The sequence below is a fragment of the Vicugna pacos genome, chromosome 16 (assembly GCF_048564905.1).
Source record: "Vicugna pacos chromosome 16, VicPac4, whole genome shotgun sequence".
Taxonomy (NCBI): Eukaryota; Metazoa; Chordata; class Mammalia; order Artiodactyla; family Camelidae; genus Vicugna; species Vicugna pacos.
In genome coordinates, this window is record NC_133002.1 from 9364206 (window position 1) to 9385003 (window position 20798).

The 20798-nt window shown below is 55.8% G+C and overlaps 4 protein-coding genes across 13 annotated transcripts; 2 read left to right on the plus strand and 2 right to left on the minus strand.

Moving 5' to 3' along the window:
- Positions 1-1362: 1362 nt before the first annotated feature.
- SLC25A11 (solute carrier family 25 member 11) lies at positions 1363-4164 on the minus strand. The gene is made up of 8 exons (XM_006217604.4): positions 3915-4164; positions 3193-3345; positions 2903-3109; positions 2626-2716; positions 2447-2537; positions 2256-2355; positions 2126-2177; positions 1363-1991 (listed from the first exon to the last, which is right to left on the minus strand). Exons 1-8 carry the CDS (start codon positions 4007-4009, stop codon positions 1836-1838), a joined length of 945 nt encoding a protein of 314 aa, XP_006217666.4. The 5' UTR covers positions 4010-4164; the 3' UTR covers positions 1363-1835.
- Positions 4165-4180: 16 nt separating this feature from the next.
- Positions 4181-9141, plus strand: RNF167 (ring finger protein 167). Of its 6 annotated transcripts, none has more exons than XM_072940515.1 (10): positions 4181-4332; positions 4604-5106; positions 5189-5269; positions 6719-6880; positions 6952-7039; positions 7229-7319; positions 7533-7638; positions 7781-7874; positions 8521-8601; positions 8679-9141. In XM_072940515.1, the coding sequence occupies exons 2-10, from the start codon at positions 5023-5025 to the stop codon at positions 8978-8980; spliced, it is 1089 nt and encodes a 362-aa protein (XP_072796616.1). In that variant the 5' UTR covers positions 4181-4332; positions 4604-5022; the 3' UTR covers positions 8981-9141. The 6 variants fall into 6 exon arrangements, with proteins under 6 accessions (XP_072796616.1, XP_072796617.1, XP_015106127.1 ...); XM_072940516.1 differs by having other exon boundaries at positions 4182-4332; positions 6719-6844; XM_015250641.3 differs by having other exon boundaries at positions 4328-4467.
- A 468-nt stretch (positions 9142-9609) lies between these two features.
- On the minus strand, positions 9610-12551 carry PFN1 (profilin 1). The gene is made up of 3 exons (XM_072940517.1): positions 12225-12551; positions 10575-10767; positions 9610-9959 (listed from the first exon to the last, which is right to left on the minus strand). Exons 1-3 carry the CDS (start codon positions 12354-12356, stop codon positions 9862-9864), a joined length of 423 nt encoding a protein of 140 aa, XP_072796618.1. The 5' UTR covers positions 12357-12551; the 3' UTR covers positions 9610-9861.
- Positions 12552-13631: 1080 nt separating this feature from the next.
- On the plus strand, positions 13632-20125 carry ENO3 (enolase 3). Of its 5 annotated transcripts, XM_072940512.1 has the most exons (13): positions 13709-14672; positions 15224-15261; positions 15906-15992; positions 16262-16357; positions 16496-16554; positions 16738-16807; positions 17204-17337; positions 18260-18482; positions 18594-18791; positions 18969-19170; positions 19558-19666; positions 19829-19887; positions 19974-20125. In XM_072940512.1, exons 3-13 carry the CDS (start codon positions 15908-15910, stop codon positions 20041-20043), a joined length of 1305 nt encoding a protein of 434 aa, XP_072796613.1. In that variant the 5' UTR covers positions 13709-14672; positions 15224-15261; positions 15906-15907; the 3' UTR covers positions 20044-20125. The 5 variants fall into 5 exon arrangements, with proteins under 5 accessions (XP_072796614.1, XP_072796613.1, XP_015106123.2 ...); XM_072940513.1 differs by lacking the exons at positions 13709-14672; positions 15224-15261 and adding an exon at positions 13632-13653; XM_015250637.3 differs by having other exon boundaries at positions 13709-15266.
- The last annotated feature ends 673 nt before the right edge of the window (positions 20126-20798 follow it).

The following is a 20798-nucleotide window of genomic DNA, read 5'->3' on the forward strand; positions in this document are numbered from 1 at the left end:
TGTGAGCCATCTTGGTGGGTTTTATGGAATTACTTTCAGGTTTCCTGCTGTCAAGCCAGGGGACAGACAAGTGGAGGCCACTTGTCTCCCCGGGTGCAGATTTTGCACCTGACCGTGGCGGTGGGTGGATCTCTCTCCTGCTTTGTCTCCTGCCTGAACCAAGGCGTAGGGTCTAGAGAATGGGAGTAAGGGCTGAGCCTCCCTGGCTCCACGGAGACTCCCTCCTCCAGACGGTGCAGGAAGAATCTTCCTAACTTGAAAACCTGACCACATCTCTCTTCTGCTTTGTACTCTTCCCCGGACAGAAGACAACTGGAGCTCGACAATCGACAACTCGTGTGCGCCAGCCCACCTGGCAGTCCAGCTTCCCCTCTCTAGGCAGACACTTTGCAGAAATCACCTGTTCCCCAGAGTTTGTCCTCTAAGCCTCTGCCAGGCGCGCTGCCCCTGCTTCCCAGACTAGTCTGGTACTGTGCAGCGTTCCTCCTCTCCCTGGTTGGGCCCGGTGCTCCAAGTCACCCCGCAACGGCCAACTGCTGCACTCCCAGTTTCCCTCTGTCACAGTCCCCTCTGAACTTGGAACTCCTTAAGGACAAGGTCCAGGCTTCAAGCTCTGAGTGGCCACCATGGCCCAGGCCCGCATGTGAAGGGAGCAGGTAGAAGAGGCAGTGGGAAGGCCCAGCAGCGCCACCAGGCTGCTGAGCTCAACCTCTCCTTCTGATGGGGTTCTGCCAAGGGGACAGCTCCCACCTGCTGCCTGCCTGTTCCCTGGCCTAGCTCGGGAGAAGCCTTCGGGCCTCACGCCACCAAGCCCTCCTTCCGATTGACCTTCCTATGTCCTTTTATGCTCCAAGAGATTTCTAGGCTTGAGGGCAGGGACTGGGAGTCACAGATCTAAAGAAATGGAGAAGGCAGTCACTTTTCCCAGCCTGGAGCCCAGATCAAGTCTCCGGCCAACATCTTCCCTTTCCTCAAGCCTCTGGGCTTTGGCACCTGACTCTACGTCCACTCTACCCTCTGCAGGTCAGCTTTCCCCTCTCAGACTCTGTTCCCTCCCTCCTGAGGCTGCAGAAGCAGTCAGCAGACCCCAGAGGCTTTTCCTAGGGATTACAGGAGATGACTGGGTGTCTGTCACATTTTTGGGCCAGTGGCTGGGAAGCCACAGACAGGGCCTGGAGCTTGGGTTTTCCTTACTCATGTAAGCTGCTGCAATACTGATTTACATAATATTTGCATAAAACCCACGGGTACTTTTTCTTTAGTAATGTTTCTTAAAAACTCCAGTTCCTGTTCTCCAGGGGCATCTGCTTCTTTCTCCAGCCTCCTCCCTCTCCTGCTCCCACAACTCTCCAGATTTGGGGGTGGTGTCATCAATCCAATTTATTGATTATGTCCTCAGCGAGGTGAAGGGAGGAAGAGCCATGTCCTCCCATGGCAGACCCTTGACCCCCTGAACAGCTTCTGCTCTCTTCTGTTCCCTCAGCTCTGCCTTGGTTTCTCCACTGAGAACGGGGGGGGGGGTCTTCTGCTGTCCTACATGCCCTGAAACTCATATCCAAGAGGAGGCCAGAAATCCACAGGGAGTTTCCCAGCTCCCCCTTCAAGGCACAGCCAGGGACAGAGAGATCACGAGGTTGAGGACAAGGAGGGCAAGCTGGAGCAGGGGTAGGACAGACCAAAGTCCTTGACCGCAGAGGAGGGAACCACACTGTGGAGGGAAAATAAATAGAGGGGCCCAGGGCAGCAGAGTCCAGGCCCCCGGGGGGGCGCACTAACTGTAGGAGCAGCAGGCGAGATGGAGCCCCAGCACGGCGGCTCCAGGCCCCTCACCCGCCTCAGCCACTGAGGAAGAGACGCTTGTAGGCCTTGTTCATCTGCTCCAAGAAGATGAAGGTGAGGACGGTGTGGGGGCCCAGGCGGGCATAGTACGGTGTAAAGCCCTTCCACAGGCTGAAGAAGCCCTCGTAGCGAACAACCTTCACCAGCACGTCCTAGACAGGCAGGCAGGCAGGGCGCTAGGGCTAGGACCCAGCCTCTGAGGCCCTGCCCCTCATACCCAGCTCCCCACACCGCCCTCCTGGAGCGCCAAATCCTGCAGCCCGAGCCCCCAGCCCAGCTTCCTCACCAGCCCATTCTTGTATTCCGGCTTCCCGTCAATCATTCGCATGTTCTGGATCCTGAAGGAGAGGAGGCAGGGGTGTGAGAGACATAAGGGGTCCTCCTGTCCCTCTCCAGGCCCAGGTCGGTACACTCACCGGGTCTTGGCAATGTCCACGGGCATGGAGGCGGCAGTGGTGACCAGGCCGCTGATCATGCTGGCACAGAAGTGGCACAGGATGTTGTCAGAGAAGTAGCCTGGGGTGGGGAAAGCGGAGCAGAGGGTGGCAGTCAGCTCGGAGCTGGTGCAGGCCAGGCCGGGAGCTGAGGGCCCAGCTCTGGGTCTCACCTGAGTCCAGTAAAAACTGCTTGGACTGGGAGTAGGAGGCGAGCTGGGCAGCATTGACGACGACGGCCCGAGCCATGGTAGGGATACAGCCCTGGGGTGGCGGAGTAGGGGAGGAGTCAGAAACACCCTGGCCCTGACGCCTCCCCCGGATATACCCCGTCTCCAGCCCCTTCACTCACCCTCCATAGGGTGGGGACGCCTTCTTCCCGGACAATTCGGATCAGGGCATTAAACACGTTTTTGTAGCCACGGCGCTGGTCAGCTGGAAGCCTGGTGGGAAGGCAGGGAGAGGCCAAGTTCAGGATAGACTGCCCTTCCCCCGCAAGAGCAAAGAAAGGGAGGCCAGAACGCTGTGAAAAGGTGAAAGCTGTGCTCTAGATCTAAGATAAAAAATTAATTCTTTCATTCTAGATTCCAGGGAATGGGGTTGGGGGCAGGCTCAGACCTGGAACTCACCGGCCATCAGCGGTCATGCGGATAAGAGCCACCTCAGCTGGTGTTCCCACAAAGGCGCCAGTTGCACCTGCAGTCATGCCTATCACGGCCTTCAGCAGAAAACCAGGGGGTGTACCATCAGCCCCAGTCAGGCGCTCAAACAGCACGGTATAGATACCAAGGCGAGTAGTGGTGTAGGTGGCCTGGCGCAGCAGGCCAGCTGACAGCCTGGAAAGTGAAGGGGTCGGTGCATCAAGCCAAGGTCTGGAGCTGCCAACCCACACCCTACCCCCATCCTCTGGCCCCAGTACCCGGTGTAAATGCCCCTCAGCCCTTCTGCTCTCAGGATACTGGTGAGGGCATGGAAGCTGGTTTTGTACTCTCGTGTCTTGGCTCCTTCCCCGCTCAGCTGCATCCGATTCTTCACCAGGTCCAGGGGCTGCACAAAAACTGTAGCTCCCATCCTGAAGGAAGACAGGGTTGGAATCAAGGGCCAGGTGTCTCAGATATGGAGCATGGCAACAAGAGGTCACAAAGGGCAGGGCTAGCCATGCCACTAAGTGTTCAGGAGGCCGGTGGGAATGTGTGAAAAAGTCTCTGCGGGTACCAAGAACAATGGGTCCGAAAAGTTCAGTGGTCCAGTAGACACCATCCAATGAAAGTGCCCCATGCAGCTCCAAGGGTGTCAAACAGTGACTCGGAACGGCATGCAGTCCAACCCAGGGAGGATAGGTGGGCATTCATGATCTGGGACTCCACATAGTCCAGTAAGAGGCACGCAATGACCTGGAACCCCATACAGCCCCGCAGAGCCAAGCAACGGGTTGGAAAACTCAGGTGGCATGCAGCCCAGCAGGGGCCCTGCGATGGGTGGAAAGATCCTGGCAGCGCATGAAGGATCTCGCAATACGATGGGGACCGCGCTGACCCCGTGGCGGCTCGGTTCACTGCAACAAACCCAAAGATGAACCAGGCCCAGTTCCTTGCACCCGTCCCTTCCTCCTCCTGTCCCATCCCTGGGGCCTGAGCTTACCCTGCCAGGCCCCCAAACAGGAACTTGACCGACTTAGGGGAGGTACGGGGCTTCCCGTCCATCCCTCCAGCCGCGGGACTCGCCGTCGCCGCCATCGCCGCTCAATGGCCCTCGGCTCCCGGTTCCGTGCGCGCGCGGCCCCGCTCGCGCCCAAGGTGACACCACGCGCGCAACAGGGGCGAGGGCGCGCGCGCACGCCCCTCCGGCTCTCTGGTCCGGCACCAGCTGGAAGTTGGCGCAGGCGCAGGCGCGAGCGCAAAGGCGGCCGGGAGTAAGGCGGAGCTGAAGGAGGATCTTCAAGAATGGGTGCAGGAAGGGGTGGGGCTGATTTAGGAAGCCAGAACATAGGCGCAATTTTTATCGAACTGGAGTCGCGGGAAAAAAGAGAAGAGGGTTTTTGAAGATCTCGCGAGATCGAGTGAGCGAGGCTAGCCAGAGTTAGGCGGTCTTTCGCGATAGATACAGGGAGATTTCAGCAGGTGGGAGGGAAGGGTGGTGAGGACTCTCGCGAGACTTGAAGGTACCGCGGCGGCGGCCAGAGGGAGGAAAAGAGGTTTGTAAATTCCGTAGCTGTGGGATCTCGGGCACTAGAGGGGGAACGACTTAGTAGTGTTCTGTAGCTTCCGTGCTCCTTCCATCTCCACAGGCACTTCCTGCACCTCTAAACCTTCTTTTAACTGGCCTTTTAGGACCGGAAGTCCTTCATCTTGAGCGTCCTATGTTGGAAGCGGCCTGACTTTCTTTGCCGGAAACCCTTTTCCAGGGGATGGGAAGACGGCCCACCTGGCCGGAAGTCCCACCTCCTTGAGCTCCCCCACCCTTCCAGAAGTTTTTCTGTCACCTGTGCTTGCCTCCGTTCTCTTTCTCCGTTTTATTCGTATACCAGAGAAGGATATAGTTAGTGTCTCCCTCCCAGCTCCACTAAACGGGTTGGATATCTCACTCCCCGAGTCCGGGGTCCTTCCCCGCGCCCCCATGTAGCTGGGAGGTGGGACCTGGGGGTGTTTGGACCCCTGGGATCCTGGAGGAGGACCAGAGAGGGCACGGAATTCGGCTTCTGCTCCTGCTGTCAGGAAGCGGCCTCCTGCGCCTCTCTGGTCTCGCTGCCATGCACCCTGCGGCCTTCCCGCTTCCTGTGGTTGTGGCCGCTGTGCTGTGGGGAGCGGCCCCTAGCCGGGGGCTCATTCGAGCGGTGAGTCTGAGGGGCAGATGGGGGAAGGGCGCTGAAGGGAGAGGTTGCAGGCTGACGAGGAAACATGGACTCTTGTCCGCAGATCTCGGACCACAATGCCAGCATGGATTTTGCAGACCTTCCAGCTCTCTTTGGGGCTGCCTTGAGCCAGGAGGGACTTCAGGTGATTTTCCCCTCCTTTTTCTTATTTCCCTAAATTCTCCCTCCTGGGTAGGGGTTGAGGAGCTTTTCTTGGGTGAAGCAGGAGGTAGGAAGAGTCAAATTAGGTACTAAATGGAAGAGCACATCTAGTGTGGTGGAATCCAGAATCTTGCGGGAGAAGACAAAGTTTACTCATAGAAAGTGGTGTTTATCAGTAGGATCCCTAGAGCCAGTTACTGGTTTTATGAACTTAGACAAATTAATTATTCCTCTGAGCCTTAGTTGGTTTTACTGTAAAATAGAATAACAGTGAAATTTATGTACGGCAGGGTTATTGTGAGGATTAAATTAGATAAGCAGTTTTGCAGTACTTCATCACAAAGACTGCTCATAGCAAGAACTCACTTGGGCCATAGATGTCAGTATAGTTGTTTGTAAGATGGGTAATGGGATAATCAAGTTTATATGTATAGTACAGGGAATTGTTTGATATCTTGTAGTAGCTTACGATGAAAAATAGGAAAACGAATATATGTGTATTCATGTATGACTGAAGCATTCTGCTGTGCACCAGAAACTGGCACAACATTGTACTTCAATTTAAAGATATGGGTAATTGGAAGAATTCAACTGAGTGAATCTTAAATATCTTACTGGCTTTTATTCAACAATTCATTAATCGGGCAGCATCCCACCTAGCAGATAGAAAGGATCTCTGAAGAACTATACAAAATGAAAGACTTACAGGCAGAAAGGGGCTGGACAAAGAAGTTGTACCAGCAAAGAGCTGATTGTGGCAAGATCACCTTTCTTTAGGGGACAGTAGGGGTCTACCAGGCAGATTACCTTGCTAGTGTTGACCAGGTAATTCCAGATAGACTGGTTTACGATTCCATTCCTGGAGGAGGCTGAAATTATAATTAAGTATTAAGTTTGGTGACGTGGGGCTTTTTTTTTTTAATGGAGGTACTGGGGAGTGAACCCAAGACCTCCTGCATGCTAAGCATGCACTTTACCACTGAGCTATACTGTACCTTCACCCGATTTGGGGTTTGTTTGTTTTTTTTAAACAGAGGGTATATGTTCTGTTAGAGTACAGACCAGAGAAGGGAATGTGAGACAACTTGAGAAAGTGTGACAAGGATGAATGGAGAATTGAATTACAATCAGTGGGAAACTGGAAGGCAGGAGAATTTGAAGTAGCTTCGAGTATGGGGTATAGGTTAGCTCATCTGGGAAAGGGAGAGGGATGCTCGAGGTCTGGTAAAGGGATGACGTTTGATATAATTGCAACTTCAAGAGGCTAAGAGAAGAGGTAGACTTCTGACTTGGGTGGCGTGCTCAGATTCCAGGAAGGAGAAGGAAGTGTCTTCTGGACATGGAGCATATGGGGACCAGTGTGCTTGGTGGGCCTGTGGGGAGCAGAACCTAGGGAGATAAAATCCAACTGTTGTTTGCTTCTCTTCCCCAGGGCTTCCTTGTGGAGGCTCACCCAGACAATGCCTGCAGCCCCATTGCCCCACCACCCCCAGCCCCGGTCAACGGGTCAGTCTTTATTGCACTGCTTCGAAGATTCGACTGCAACTTTGACCTCAAGGTTGCTGAATGTGGAGTGGGAGCCGGGAGATTGAGGGTAAAAAAAAAGCACCAGGAATGAAGGGTGGCAAGGCCTATGATGGCTCCTTATCTGCCTTATCTCCCTAGGTCCTCAATGCGCAGAAGGCTGGGTATGGTGCCGCTGTAGTACACAACGTGAACTCCAATGAACTTCTGAACATGGTGTGGAACAGTGGTAAGGCTAGGGGACCTGGACGACTGGGTTCTCAGTTGACCTTGGACTGAGGTGGTGGGAGGGCTGAAGCATTAGGGAAAAGAAGTTAATCCTTGGGGGGGGGGGTAGGGCAAGAGAGCCAAATGCCAGGGTTATGGAAGGATTCTCGTGAAAGGTCAGGTCCGCAGTGTAATGCCCTGATCCCTGCAGAGGAAATACAGCAGCAGATCTGGATCCCGTCTGTGTTTATTGGGGAGAGGAGCTCCGAGTACCTGCGTGCCCTCTTTGTCTACGACAAAGGGTAGGATGTGTCCCTCATCGCCACTCCTCCTTTGGCATGTCCATGCCAACAGTGCCCCAGCCGTTTGACCTCAGGCCCTTCATACTCTGCTTCTTGATTTTCTTCCCACCCCCTCCCCGTCCATGGGCCCTGTCCAGAGCCAGTTACTTTGTCCCTCTTCGTTTGTCCCTTTTGCCATTCCCGCCCCTCTGAAACTGGTCTTCCTTTTCCCAGGGCTCGGGTGCTCCTGGTCCCAGACAATAGCTTCCCCTTGGGCTATTACCTCATCCCTTTCACAGGGATTGTGGGACTGCTGGTTTTGGCCATGGGCGTAGTGATGGTGAGTAGCTCAGGGACCAAGATGGGAAGAGCTGCGGCCTGTGAAGCCAGACTGAATCTGGGGTTGCAAGATTGGGATGGTTGGTACTGGATTGTCCAGCTTTGTTCTCTCAGACTGACCCAGCCACTCCCCCTTTCACCAGATAGTTCGTTGTGTCCAGCACCGGAAACGGCTCCAGCGGAATCGACTGACCAAAGAGCAACTGAAACAGATTCCTACACATGACTATCAGAAGGGTGAGGGGGATGGGGTAGGGAGGGCCCTTCCCACAGTTTACCTAGTTCTGAAGGAGTTGGAGCCCAGAAAATACGGGCCAATGATGGCGGGGAGAAGGTGTCAGCCCAGATGCCACCTTTCTCCTCTTTTTACCCACACAATGAGAAGACAGGATTAGAGTGGGAGATGGAAAGCAAAGATGATTAAATGGAGTAGTTGGGGGAAAAGATGGAGGACCTTGCTTATAAGAGAGAAGGTGGAGAAAGAAAGACGAAAGGAGTGGGGACGATTCTGGCTGAGGAGGAAGACACAGGTGAGGAGGGGCTGGGCCTTTAGGCTCTGGAGCCTCCAGTGCCCATATAAGGCTGTCGCAGAAGCCCTGCCTCCCACTTCCGCTCCTCCCACTCCCTCTCTCTACCCTCACACCCCCCAAAAACCCACTTCCCTTCTTACCTCTGCTTCTCTTTACTTGTGTCTTCAAACCCCAGATTCCTCATGTTCTACCCTGGCCTTACCCTGCTCCCGTCTGAGCTCTTCCCCTGGCTCTGTAGAACCAGAGAAAGTAACTTCGGCAGGGCATAGCTCCACCACAGGCCTCCCAGAGTGAGCTCTTGTGGGCCCTGTCCAGGGCAGCTCAGTAAAAGGACTCCTTTCTTCCTCCACCAGGAGACCAGTATGATGTCTGTGCCATCTGCCTGGATGAATATGAGGATGGGGACAAGCTGAGGGTCCTCCCCTGTGCTCATGGTGAGGTCTCACTTCCTGTGCCCATGCCCCTACCCCACCAGCAGGCACCAGGTGCTTCACCTCATCCCTCTTGGCAGCTTATCACAGCCGCTGTGTGGACCCCTGGCTCACTCAGACCCGGAAGACCTGCCCCATCTGTAAGCAACCTGTTCACCGGGGTCCTGGGGATGAGGAGCAGGAGGAAGAAACCCAGGGTCAAGAGGGTGATGAGGAAGGGGAGCCAAGGGATCACCCCGCCTCGGAACGGACCCCACTGCTGGCCTCCAGCCCTACACTTCCCACCTCCTTCGGCTCCCTAGCCCCGGCCCCCCTGGCTTTTCCTGGGCCTTCAGCAGACCCCTCACCCTCTACCTCCTCTTCAGCTGTCATCCTGGTCTAACACTTTTTCCCGCTTCCCCCCTCCTCTTGTGACCTATTTGCACAGCCCCACTTCCTCTCTCCAGGCTTCTGTGTGGAGATAGGAACTCCATCGTTTTGAGGGGGTTGGTGCAGAGGGATGGGGGTCTTCACTTACTGGGTTAATAAAATTGTTTTTGTGGACTAAGGGTGAGATCATTCTCACACAGATGAACTTCGTATCCTTTGGGGGAAACTGCCCCATTCTGCTATAAAGGGGCAGGGGAGTGCTGAGAGGCCAACCTGCAGTCACAGGGGTAGCCCCAGCGGGCATTTGTTGTGACTCAGAGGGGGAGCCCCACCCACATGATGACTCAACTGGCCCTGCCTTGCCCGCAGGCCTGGACCCATTCTCTGGTCTGGATGGCTCTGTTCCATTATCCACCAATTCAGCTAGCACACTGAGGACCTAGGGCTGGATATGTCATTGTGGAAGGGCTGGGCCATCTGGCCAGGTAGGCCTGAAGCAGATGTTTAATCCTGGGCATGAAAGCAAGAAGCTCAAATTCCTAGACTTTGTAGTGCCTCACCCTTTTCTACCCCCAAACCAGGATGAAGGCAGGTCGGTGACTGGCCTCCATCCTGACACCCAGGCTAAAACCACACAGTACCTTGTTAGTAGAATCTTTTTTTATTCAGAAAAAAAAACCCAAAAAACAAAAAAGTTTTCCAACCACACACAGGAAGGGTATGTATGGGTAGGGGGAGTTGTCCATCCAGCCCTGGCCCCCTGCCCATGTGGTTTTGGCAGCAATAAAGGGTGTAGGGTAATGGCCCAAAAAATAAAAATGGTGTATGTGTGTGTGTGGGAAGGAGAGGGGTGCAAAAGCAGTGGGGAGTGGTGGGGGGAAGGGACAGACGAGGTCAGTACTGGGAACGCCGCAGGTGAGAGGCCATTTCATAACATTTCTTGTTGATCATACCACCGTGGACACCTTCTTTGCCCATCAGCAGGACTAGCGCTGGAGGAAAGAGAAAGGAGGCTAGGACCCAGGTGTCACAATCCCACCCCCTGCCAGCTGTTCAGCAGCTGTCCAGCCCTGGGGGCTGTAACCCAACCTCATCTCTCCCAACCCCCCACACACAGGCAGGCTGTCAGTCACCCTGAAACAATAGGGCTTTTCAAAAGGGGAAAATCAAGCTTAAAGGCTGGAAAGGAATACAAGTAAAATTTAGGGGTCAAAGGCTCCTGGACTATTGACTCGTGTTCAGGCTAGAAATGGCTGTAGATCAGCCTGCCACCTCGAAGTTTTAACAAAAGACCTCAAGAGACAAGAGCTAAATGCTAACTTACAACCAACAGTCTACCTCCTCCAAGAAAAGTTTCTCATCTAAAAAGTCTCAAGGCAAAAAAGGAACTTAAGAGATATTACAATTCAACTTCTTTATACAATGAGGAACTGAGACCAAACTCGTGGGACTATCCAATGTCCCAGCATCCAGCAGGCTGGGAGTAAAAAGCTGGTCTGATCCCTTCATATTGGGGGATCCACACAGAAAAGGACCCCAAAAGATTAATAGAAGGAGGCACATTAGGGATTTTGAAGCTAGCGAAAGGGTAGGATTCAGAAACTCACTCTTGGCAGTCATGGTGACAGTGATGTTGAAGGTGGGAGCTCCGCCCGTGCTCTTGGTACGAAGATCCATGGTAAATTCCCCGTCCTGCAGCAGTGAGTCCCGGATCACAGAACATTTCTGGCCCCCAAGCGTTAGCCCATTCACGAAAAAACTTGACCGGTCTTTGCCAACCAGGACACCAACCTCAGCAGGCTGGAAGGGGAACCAAGCAGCCATGAAGTTAGTACACCAAAGTTCCCATCTTCTTCTCAAAGGACCCACCTGACCCCCTACCTCTCCGGGGAGCTAAATCTCCTGGGAGGAGGTATACGTTATGTGCTTTTTATACATCCGTGAAATTTGAGAAACCATATGGACTGTTGAAAGCCCACAAAAAGATCACGATCCTCAAACCTAGAGAATGGTAATAGGAAGCGACGACATATTCGTCTAGAGACTTTGATGTATTTAATAGGGAAAGCAAACCCAGGATATAAAGGGGGCCAAAAACCAGTAAGGAGAGTGGAGTGGAATAAAGTGGGGAGCCTTTGGATGCTCAGAACTCTCCTTCAGGAAAAGCAGAAGCGAAGAGGGGAAGGGAGGGGGCGGGCGAAGCAGGAGAAGCAACTTTGCCCTTATTTGGTCAAAGGTTCTGCAGGAGTTGTTAGGGGCCCGGACGCCTGGGTCTCCAAGTAACCTAGAGTTTAGATCCAGGTATCTATGCTCTAAGTTGAGGCAGCAGATCCCCGGGGGCTTGCCGAGAAAGTTGAAAAACTTTTGGAGGGGACCTGGGGCTAGACCAGGCAAGCCAGCTCTCGGGTCTAGACACCCCAGGGAACCTATCTCCCCCTCCCCCTTACACCCCAAATCCCCACATCCGGTCCCCTCCCGCCCGGAAATCCCCTTCCCCCCTTTCGAACTTCCGCTCCCCCTCCCCACTTCCGGGCAGTGTGGACAGGGGAGGTGGTGATGGGTACAGCAGCAATCATCCCTTATTCCTTCACTTATACTGTCCTACAACTTCCCACAAAGTTCCCGTGCTCCAGGCCCCGGCGGATGGCGGGAAGGGAGGGCGAGGGGACTTCCGGGATTGGTCTCACAGGAATGTTGAATCCAACGTGCGAACTTGGGGGGGGGGGCGTGTGGCGGCCTAGCCCTCTATAACGGAGTTGGGAGGGGCAGAAAGCCCACAGAAGACGGGCATGGGACCCAGGCCACGCGACCGGGGCTCCCTCCACCGTAAGAAGGAACAATGGTGGAGGGGGCGCGAGCTGGCGGCCGGAAGTGGATCTGGGGGTCCAGGGCTCCCCAAGTCCCTTCTCAATCACAATCCCGGGTTGGAACTGCAGCGCGTGCCCGCCCCGCCCTGGAGGAGGCGGAAGTCGGCCGCCGCACCGGGCGGCGCGCCCCTCCCCGCCCTGTGCCCCGGATGTAACGCCCCGTCGCGGAAAGCGGGGCGGCCGGCAGCTGGGCGCCGCCGCCCGGGCCGTAGGACTCAGGGTGCAACAGAGAGACCCGCTCACGTGCAGCCGCCATTCGCGCCACTTCCATGGCAAGGACCGGGTCACGGCCTTTCCCTGCCTTCCCCAGACCGCGCCCGCCCCCACCCAAGTCCCTCCCTCAGGGTCCAAGCCCAACCAGTCCCCCAGACCGCGCAGGCCTCTCAGTACCGTGATGTTAACGAAGGTTTTCCCGGGGACGGCGGCCCAGACGGAGGGCGAGTCCTTATAGCCCACGATGGCCGCGTCCTGACAGGTCCCGTCCGCCATGAGGTTGTCGATGTAGGCGTTCCACCCGGCCATGGCGCTGCTGCTGGGGCTGCTCTCGGGGCTGCTGCTTGGGCCGCGGGCTGGGCTCGGGCTGCCTCGGGCTGGCGGGCGGGGGAAGGTGGAGAGCTTGGGGCACGCGCTGCCGTCCGGACCGCGGCTCTGCTAGCTGTGCAGCAGCTCTCGCACCGCCACTTCCTGCTCCTCCCCACCCCCCTAGATTTTTATTTGCAAAGGACGGTGGGGGCGGGGCCTGTTCTCCATTCCCTCCCTCCCTCTCCTCGCCTGCCCAGATACCGAACTTTGCAAATGCAATTTAAAAAATCCCTCCCCCTATTGCAAAATTTGCAGAGTTCGATGGAAAGCGATGTGAAAGGATGGAGGGGCGGGGGTGGGTTAGAGTTAAGGCTCGCTCCACTCCGCATAGAAAATCAGACTTTGGTGGAGGGAAAGAGAGTGAGTCAGAAGGAGGAAGGAAAGTGAAAGGAGAAATAATTAGCAAGCTGCAAATTTAGCAAATTAAAGAGGGTTTGGGGAACTCAGGGTTAAACGGAACGACTCCCCCTTCCCCCACCTCTGCCGGGGGGAAGGAACGGCGGGCGGCGGCGGCGGCGGCGCGTGCGCCCGCGCCTGCGCCGGGGCTGGGAGGGAAAGCGCGTGGGGCGGTTGGGCCGGCGGCCGGCTTCCCAGGCGCGCGCCCGGGCGCGCGGGACCGGAGAGATTTGGACCCCATGCGAAGGCAGGCTGGCCGGGGACGTGTCTCCCGCCGGGCGGAAGGGGCGGGGGCGAGGCGTGCGCGTTGCCGCTGTGCACTCTTGATTTTATTTATTCAAGAAATAAGGGAGTAAAGGGAAATTTGACAAAATACCCCGGCCGTTTTCATAGTTGAAGGCATCCACCGGGGACGCTTCTACAACTAGCATCTGCCCAGGCGGCACAAGTTGCACTCGCCGAAGCCCACCCCGTCTCCAGGGGGATTATCCCTCGCGCTGGATCAGCTACAGCCTCAGGCCTCACCTCCACGTCCTAGCCCCGCCCGTCCCCCGGTCAGCAGTTTGGGTTACCGGCCGTGCCCCTCGGCCCCTCTCTTCAGAGGTCACTGAGCCCTGGCGCCCGCGGGGCTAGACGGGCAGGACTATTTTTCAAGGCGGAAGAATACCGAGGCTTCAAGATTGCAACTTTTTCAACAAGGGGAAAGTCCCTTCTACTTTGGCCCATTGTTTTTTTTTTTTTTTCTTATTTGTCAGTAAAACTTATGCTAAGAACTTGTGTGCGATGAGTTTGCTCGCTGCCCACTGGGAAGCGGCTTAGGCAGGACCGGCGGCTGGTTTAGGTAGGACCCGCGGCTGGTTTAGGTAGGACCCGCGGCTGGTTTAGGTGAACTAGTCCCCGCTGGCCGCCCGGGCCGCTGAGGGGCTTGGCCGCTTCCGGTCCCTCGGGGGAGGGGCGCTTCCCGGGCGGGAAGGGGCTTCGCTCCTCTCCCAGCCTGCCCGGCGGGGCGCGGTCCCCTCACTGCCACTCCAAGCCCCTTGGGCACCCAATGCCCCCCGAGCCGACGTTCCTCGACAGCCGTGGCTGAGTCACTGATCGGCTCGGGCGGGGCCGCAAGCGGGCACGTGGCGGCGCTCCCCGCCCGCCATCTCCTGACCTCTGGCCGGCCGCACCCCCTACCCCAGGGTGGAAATCTCCCAAGAGGGAGCGGCCAGAGATAAGAAGGGGAAGGGCGAGATGGAAGACGGGGGTTAGGGATCCTGGGATGGGGGCTGGGAGACAGACACCGCGGGGCAGGCGGGGCGAGGAGGGAAGTTCGGGAGAGGGCCCGGGGGTGAGTCACCGGGCGCCGGCCGCTCAGGCGCCGGCGGGAGGGTCCTCCGAGTCGGGGGCGACCAGCCGAGGCGTCGGTGACCCTCGCCCGCTGGCCCGAGCCCCTGTGTGCCCTCCTCTCCCTACCTCGGCTGCAGCCGAAGTCGGGCGGACCACACTCCCCTCAGACCCGCCGAGGCGAGAGTCACCGAGGGCAGAGACCCACTTCCCTGCAGTGCTGCTTGCGGACCAGCGTCAGACTCTCGTTTAGGACCACCCCCTCCTCCCGTCCATTCATCTTTCTCACTCCTGATTCAACATCGTTCATTGATGGACCGGGACCGAGCCCTGAAGCGCTGGCGTTCGGTGGGGAAAGGGCTCCTGACAGTTCACGCTGGGCGATAAGTGCTGTCCCAGCGCTATCAGTAGGGCGCCGCGCCAACTCCAAGCGCCTGTCTAAATTTGTCTGCCTGCCTCCACCATCCCCCTTGCTGGCCCAGAGGGAGGATGGGGTGGAGCCGAGAGAGGCTGCTATGAGGACCCTGAGAGGTGAGACCCTCTCGCCTTCTGAGTGGGGACTTCAATTTTAGAGCTCAGAACTGGCCAAGCACCCCCTGCCCCTTCCCCCAGTGAGGACACAGGACACCCTGCAACCGCCCGCCCAGTGAGATGAGCATGTGTGAATGTCAATCCTGCAGCCCCTCTTCCAGGCCCCCTCCCCAGCCCTACGGGGCTCAGGTTACCCCTGGCCTTTCCTAAAGGGCACCAGTTCCTCTTTAACCTTTGCAAAAGAGGAATATAGTCCCGGGGAGGGGAGAGACCCCCCATTCTGAAGCCCTTTTCCTGCTTCTCCCCAAGGGTAGAATTAAAAATAAGGACTTTTGTTGGTGAGTAGAAAGAAAGCAGGGGCTAGTCATTGACTTTTGGGAAGGGGGCAGGTGCCCAAGGCCAAAGGCTTCTGCTTTAGGCTGTAGTGGGCACTTGGCTGCCAGCCTGGCTGGAGGGGGCGGATGGAGAGGGAGAGGCGGGGCTGGCTGGGGTACAGGGTGGCTCAGGGATAAATGCCCAGCCTGAGAGGGGATGAGCTGACACTGTCCCAGCTGCAACCTAGAATCGGAGCCCAGCGAAGACATCCCAGGTCTGGTGAATCTTCCAGCCCCAGGGGATGAGGGTGGTAAAGGGTGAAGGTGTGCTGGCTTGGAGAAGGTAGGGGAAATGTTAGCTCTTTTTTTTCTTGTGGGACTGGGGGTGCTTGAGAAGACGGGAGGGGTTGGAGCAGGATGCGGGTACCCAGGAATAAGGCAGTGAGACTAAAGAGAGGCAGGCAGAGACAACTGAGAAGCGAAGTTAAAGTTGGAGCCAGGTGGGGATACTTAGGGTTCCTGAGGATTTGGCGAAGGCTGAGGAGCAGGAAAATGAGAACTAGAATAACAGGAGAGGATTTGCAGGCTGGGAAGCCATGGAGATTGGAGTGCTTGACCAGAGGGTGCGGGTAGAAAGCGTGAGTGCAGCTTTGCGGGAGGTGGGGTTCGGCGAGTGGTGGACTCGAAGAGGAGTTGTAAAAGAGAGGCCCCCGGATTCTTAAGATGGGAGGGTGGAATAGGAGCTGTTATGAGTGGGGGAGGGGGCTGCGCCTGCCACTTCGGTCTGTGACCTTTTTGTAGGATATTTTTAGCTCCAGCACCTGCCTTCTTGGGGTAGAGAAGACTCTTAAAGGGCAAGGGATTTGGGGTTCCTTAAGGGATCAACTGTCCACCCTCACTCACACCTCTTGCCCTGCAGCCATGGCTATGCAGAAAATCTTTGCCCGAGAAATCCTGGATTCCAGGGGCAACCCCACAGTGGAGGTGGACCTGCACACAGCCAAGGGTAACACAGGCCCATTGAATTGGTTTGCCTGGGAAGACCCCCAACTCCACCTGCCTTTGCCCTCCAACTTCATGCCATATCCACGCCTTTCTCTGGGATCCCCTTCCCCTGACTTCTTCCCAGTCCTTCCTCTTCCAACCTGGCTCCCCAGCAGGGAGAAGCACAAGTCTCCTTCTGCACTGCCTCCTGTCCCTGGGCTCAGAGGGGAGACCTCGGCCCTTTGTGGGTGGATGGGACTGTCTGTGAACTTCCAATACCTCCCGCCCCAGGCCGATTCCGAGCAGCTGTGCCCAGCGGAGCTTCCACGGGGATCTATGAAGCTCTGGAACTAAGAGATGGAGACAAATCTCGCTACCTGGGGAAAGGTGAGAAAAGACCGTGTGGTGGTGGTTTAGGACGTGGTTCATGATGTCTGTGTCGGGTAGGGGACTTGAGGAGCTGGGGGCCACAGGAAGAGACCTGATTGAATAGGAGATCTGAACCCCCTCCTTTGGCCTCTCTAGGGGTACTGAAGGCTGTGGAACACATCAACAAGACTCTAGGCCCCGCGCTGCTGGAAAAGGCAAGTACAGAACACCTCCCCCTCACCCCCCACCCATACCCCTGGTGCTTCACCCCAAGCACCTCATGCTTGGCCAGCCATACTGTCTGTCCCAAATACCTGAATTTCTCTTTCCTCCAGCACATACCCTGACGCCTGAGAAATCTAACCTCTGCTCTCCCCTCCTTAAACCTGCCCTTCCAGAAACTAAGCGTGGTGGATCAAGAAAAAGTTGACAAATTTATGATTGAGCTGGATGGGACAGAGAATAAGTGTGAGTGAAGGGCCAGACACAGGGGAAGGGATGGGCGGAGGAGGGGTTGGGGAGAGACCGCGGGCTGAGGTCTGGTTAGGATTATTTCTGTGTCCCACATTTTGGGGCACACCGTAACTGGCGGGATTTGTATTCATTCCACAGGCATTTCCTGATGCCTGCCCTCTGCCAGGCCTGGGCCAGGCCATGGACACAGACGTGAAGCTGACACATTCCCCTGGGGTGGGGGCTCCCAGAACACCTCAGGCTGCTGGGAAGAGATCTGTTAACAAACTCAGTGCCCAGTAGTTTGGAGTTCTGGATTCTTCCTGGGGTAATCAGAGAGGACAGTCTAGGAGGTGACCCCAAACCCTGCGGGAGGAGCTCTTACACTTGCTTTGTAATTGCTTCCTCCAGCCAAGTTTGGGGCCAATGCCATCCTGGGCGTGTCCTTGGCTGTGTGCAAGGCTGGAGCAGCCGAGAAGGGGGTTCCGCTCTACCGACACATCGCAGATCTCGCCGGGAACCCAGACCTGATCCTCCCCGTCCCTGTGAGTGCAGCTGCCCTGCCAGATCCCACAGTGACTCCACCCAGTGAAAAGGACATAAGCAGCCCCTGGAAAAAGTCCACCTTCCAGACCCAGCTGCAAAGAAACGGTTTCCTGAAATGGAACTTCTCCTGCTGCGGTCCAGCCCTCCCCCTTTCCCACAATCCAAATCTTCCCTTTAACCTCTCTCTGCTTCTTTCCCTCCATGTAACCCAGTCCCTTCACATTCCAATCCCAGGCTCAGTAACTCCAACTTCTCATTCTGCCCTGTGTCCCTGCCCCACATCAGATCGAGAGCTTCTTTGTGGCAAGGATCTTGGCATTTTTTTGTATCTTCTTTAATCCTTATTAACCCAAATTCCCACTTTATGGAAATCCTTTTAGTTTAATCGCAGTAATAATGTTACCATTTATTGTTACTTACTAGGCAGATTGTATACGAGCATGAGCCCTGGAGACAAGCTGCCGGGTGAATCATGGTTTTGCCCCTTTACTAGTTGTGTGATCTTAGGCAAGTTTATTGAACCACTCTATGCCTCGGTTTCCTCATCTGTAAAGTGGAGGGTAATAAATAGTACCCAGTTCTAGAGTGGTTTTGAGGAAGAAACGACCCAACAAAATACATGCAAAGCACTCAGCGCAGTGTCTGGCCTGTGGTAAGTGTCATATCAGTGTTAGCAGCTATACCAGGCACATGCTAAGAGCTTAACTTTCAGTTTCTCAAATTTTTCGCATAAGATCCTGCAGGTAAGCAGGTGGTATCCCCATTTTATGGCAATAAGGAAAGAGGCTCTGAGGAGTAAAATTACTCATCTTAGAGCACTCAGTAAATAGGGAAGCCAGGATTCCACCTCGACCCACCACCCCCAACCCCTTCTTAATCCCTCATACCTGGCCCTAGTCTGAGCACCCTCTCTCTTCTCAGGCCTTCAATGTGATCAATGGAGGCTCCCATGCTGGAAACAAGCTGGCCATGCAGGAGTTCATGATCCTGCCCGTGGGAGCTAGCTCCTTCAGGGAAGCCATGCGCATTGGTGCCGAGGTCTACCACAACCTCAAGGGGGTCATCAAGGCCAAGTACGGGAAGGACGCCACCAATGTGGGCGATGAGGGCGGCTTTGCACCCAACATCCTGGAGAACAATGAAGGTCAGTGTGAGCAGGGTCAGCCTGAGGGGCAGAACCCCTCAGTCCCCACAGAGGAGGGGCTGCAACGACGGGGTGCACTGGGGCCTCAGGTGCTCTCTTGCCTTCTCCCAGCCCTGGAGCTGCTGAAGACGGCCATCGAAAAGGCTGGTTACCCTGACAAGGTGGTGATCGGCATGGACGTGGCAGCATCTGAGTTCTATCGCAACGGGAAGTATGATCTCGACTTCAAATCACCTGATGACCCCGCCCGGCACATCAGTGGGGAGAAGCTGGGGGAGCTGTATAAGGACTTCATCAAGAACTATCCTGGTGAGACCCCTGGGTGTCTATTCTATTGCTTCTGCCTGAGTCTCCAGGAACTGCCCAACATGCTGACATCAGCACCTCCACTGCCACCAACTCAGTCCTTCCAATCCTTACCTCCATTGCAGTCCCCACCCAAACTCTTCTGACCTTTAACCCGACTCTGCCCCCTTCCCCCACCAGTGGTCTCCATTGAGGACCCTTTTGACCAGGATGACTGGGCTACCTGGACCTCGTTCCTCTCGGGGGTCAACATCCAGATTGTGGGGGATGACCTCACAGTTACTAACCCCAAGAGGATTGCCCAGGCTGTTGAGAAGAAGGCCTGTAACTGCCTGCTGCTGAAGGTCAACCAGATAGGCTCGGTGACCGAATCCATCCAGGCGTGAGTGCCTCCCTGTACCCCAGCTTGACCCACTCCAGCTACAGTCTTCCCCACTAACTCAAGTCTGACTTTCCCCTGGATCCTGACCCACCCCACTCTCCTGACCTCAACGCCTTGACTAACTTTTGACCTGACCCCATGCCATGCCTCACCCCCACCACCATCCCTTCTCCCAGATGCTGCTTCTTCCCACCAGCATCTCAGAGCCCAAATTCAAGATCAAGAACCACCCCTTCTTCCCTCCTTCCCAAAGAACTTAGTCATTACCCTCCCCACAAAGTTGCCACTCCCCAAAACAGAAGCGAAAAGCACCCCCCATACCCCCAGCTCCTGGCTTTCCCACTGAGGAGGTCCCCCTGGGCCTTATTGAGTGTCCTCTCCACTCAGCTGCAAACTGGCTCAGTCTAATGGTTGGGGGGTGATGGTGAGCCACCGCTCCGGGGAGACCGAGGACACGTTCATCGCCGACCTCGTGGTGGGACTCTGCACGGGACAGGTACTCATGACTCGCCTCTGCCAAATGTCTGACTGAGTTTTCTTGGGGTCCCTGGTCTCCCGTCCCAGAGATGAATGCCACTACAGGCTGTTCCCTCAGGGCCAGGCCCAACCCCTCCTCTCCAGCCTCATGTAACCCTTGGAATTCCTATTCCCTCCTCAGATCAAGACTGGCGCCCCCTGCCGCTCAGAGCGTCTGGCCAAATACAACCAGCTCATGAGGTACAGTGGGCACAGGGGGTCTGGGCAGCAGGAGTTGAGGCCTGTCAGATTGGAATAACACAGCTCTGACCTTGTCTGCCTTCCAGGATTGAGGAGGCTCTCGGGAACAAAGCTGTCTTTGCTGGACGCAAGTTCCGTCACCCAAAGGCCAAGTGAGAAGCTGGAGGCCCCAGCACCCTCCAGGAGAGACCTAGGCCTTCAAGCCCTTCCCTCTGAAATAAACACTGGTGCCAGCTGAGGCAGTGGCCTGCTCATTTGTAGGAGGGAGGAGATCGGGTCTCTGGGCTGGATGAGACAGGAGGTGGAGAGGTGGGGGCAGCAGGGGAGGACCGAGGGGAGAACCCGCTGGGACAAGAGGGGAGTGAGGGACTAGGCAGAGAGGAAATCAGGCTGCATCTAGAACAATGATGCTCACATTTTGGAAGGAGGCTGGGGGAAGCAGTTGCCATATGAAATGAAACTGAAGAGGAAATCACAGACACTGAACCAGCTCCAGCAGAGCAGGGTAGGGGACTGAGGGCCTGACATCACCACGAGGGGGAAGCTGGGGGAAGCTGGATCAGATCTGCCCATAAGCAGAAGTACACGGTCTGCAGAGGGCACTGCAGTGTCGAAGTCTGAGTGCTCCTGGTTGTTGAGGATGAGTGATGACCAGATCAGCCACCATTTCTGTGGAGTTCTGTGGATGTGGAACTGTTCTTAATATCTGACAGAGACTGACCTGTCCTGAGACTGACATCTCAGACTGAGACGTCCTATCAGATAGATACCATTATTATCCCTGTTTTACTAAGGAAACTGAGACACAAACAGATAAAATACCTTACCCAAGGTAACAGTAAGTGGCAGAGTCAGGATCCAGAGCTAGGCCATTTGGCTATAGCGACTGTGCTCTATTAAAGTGCCAATGT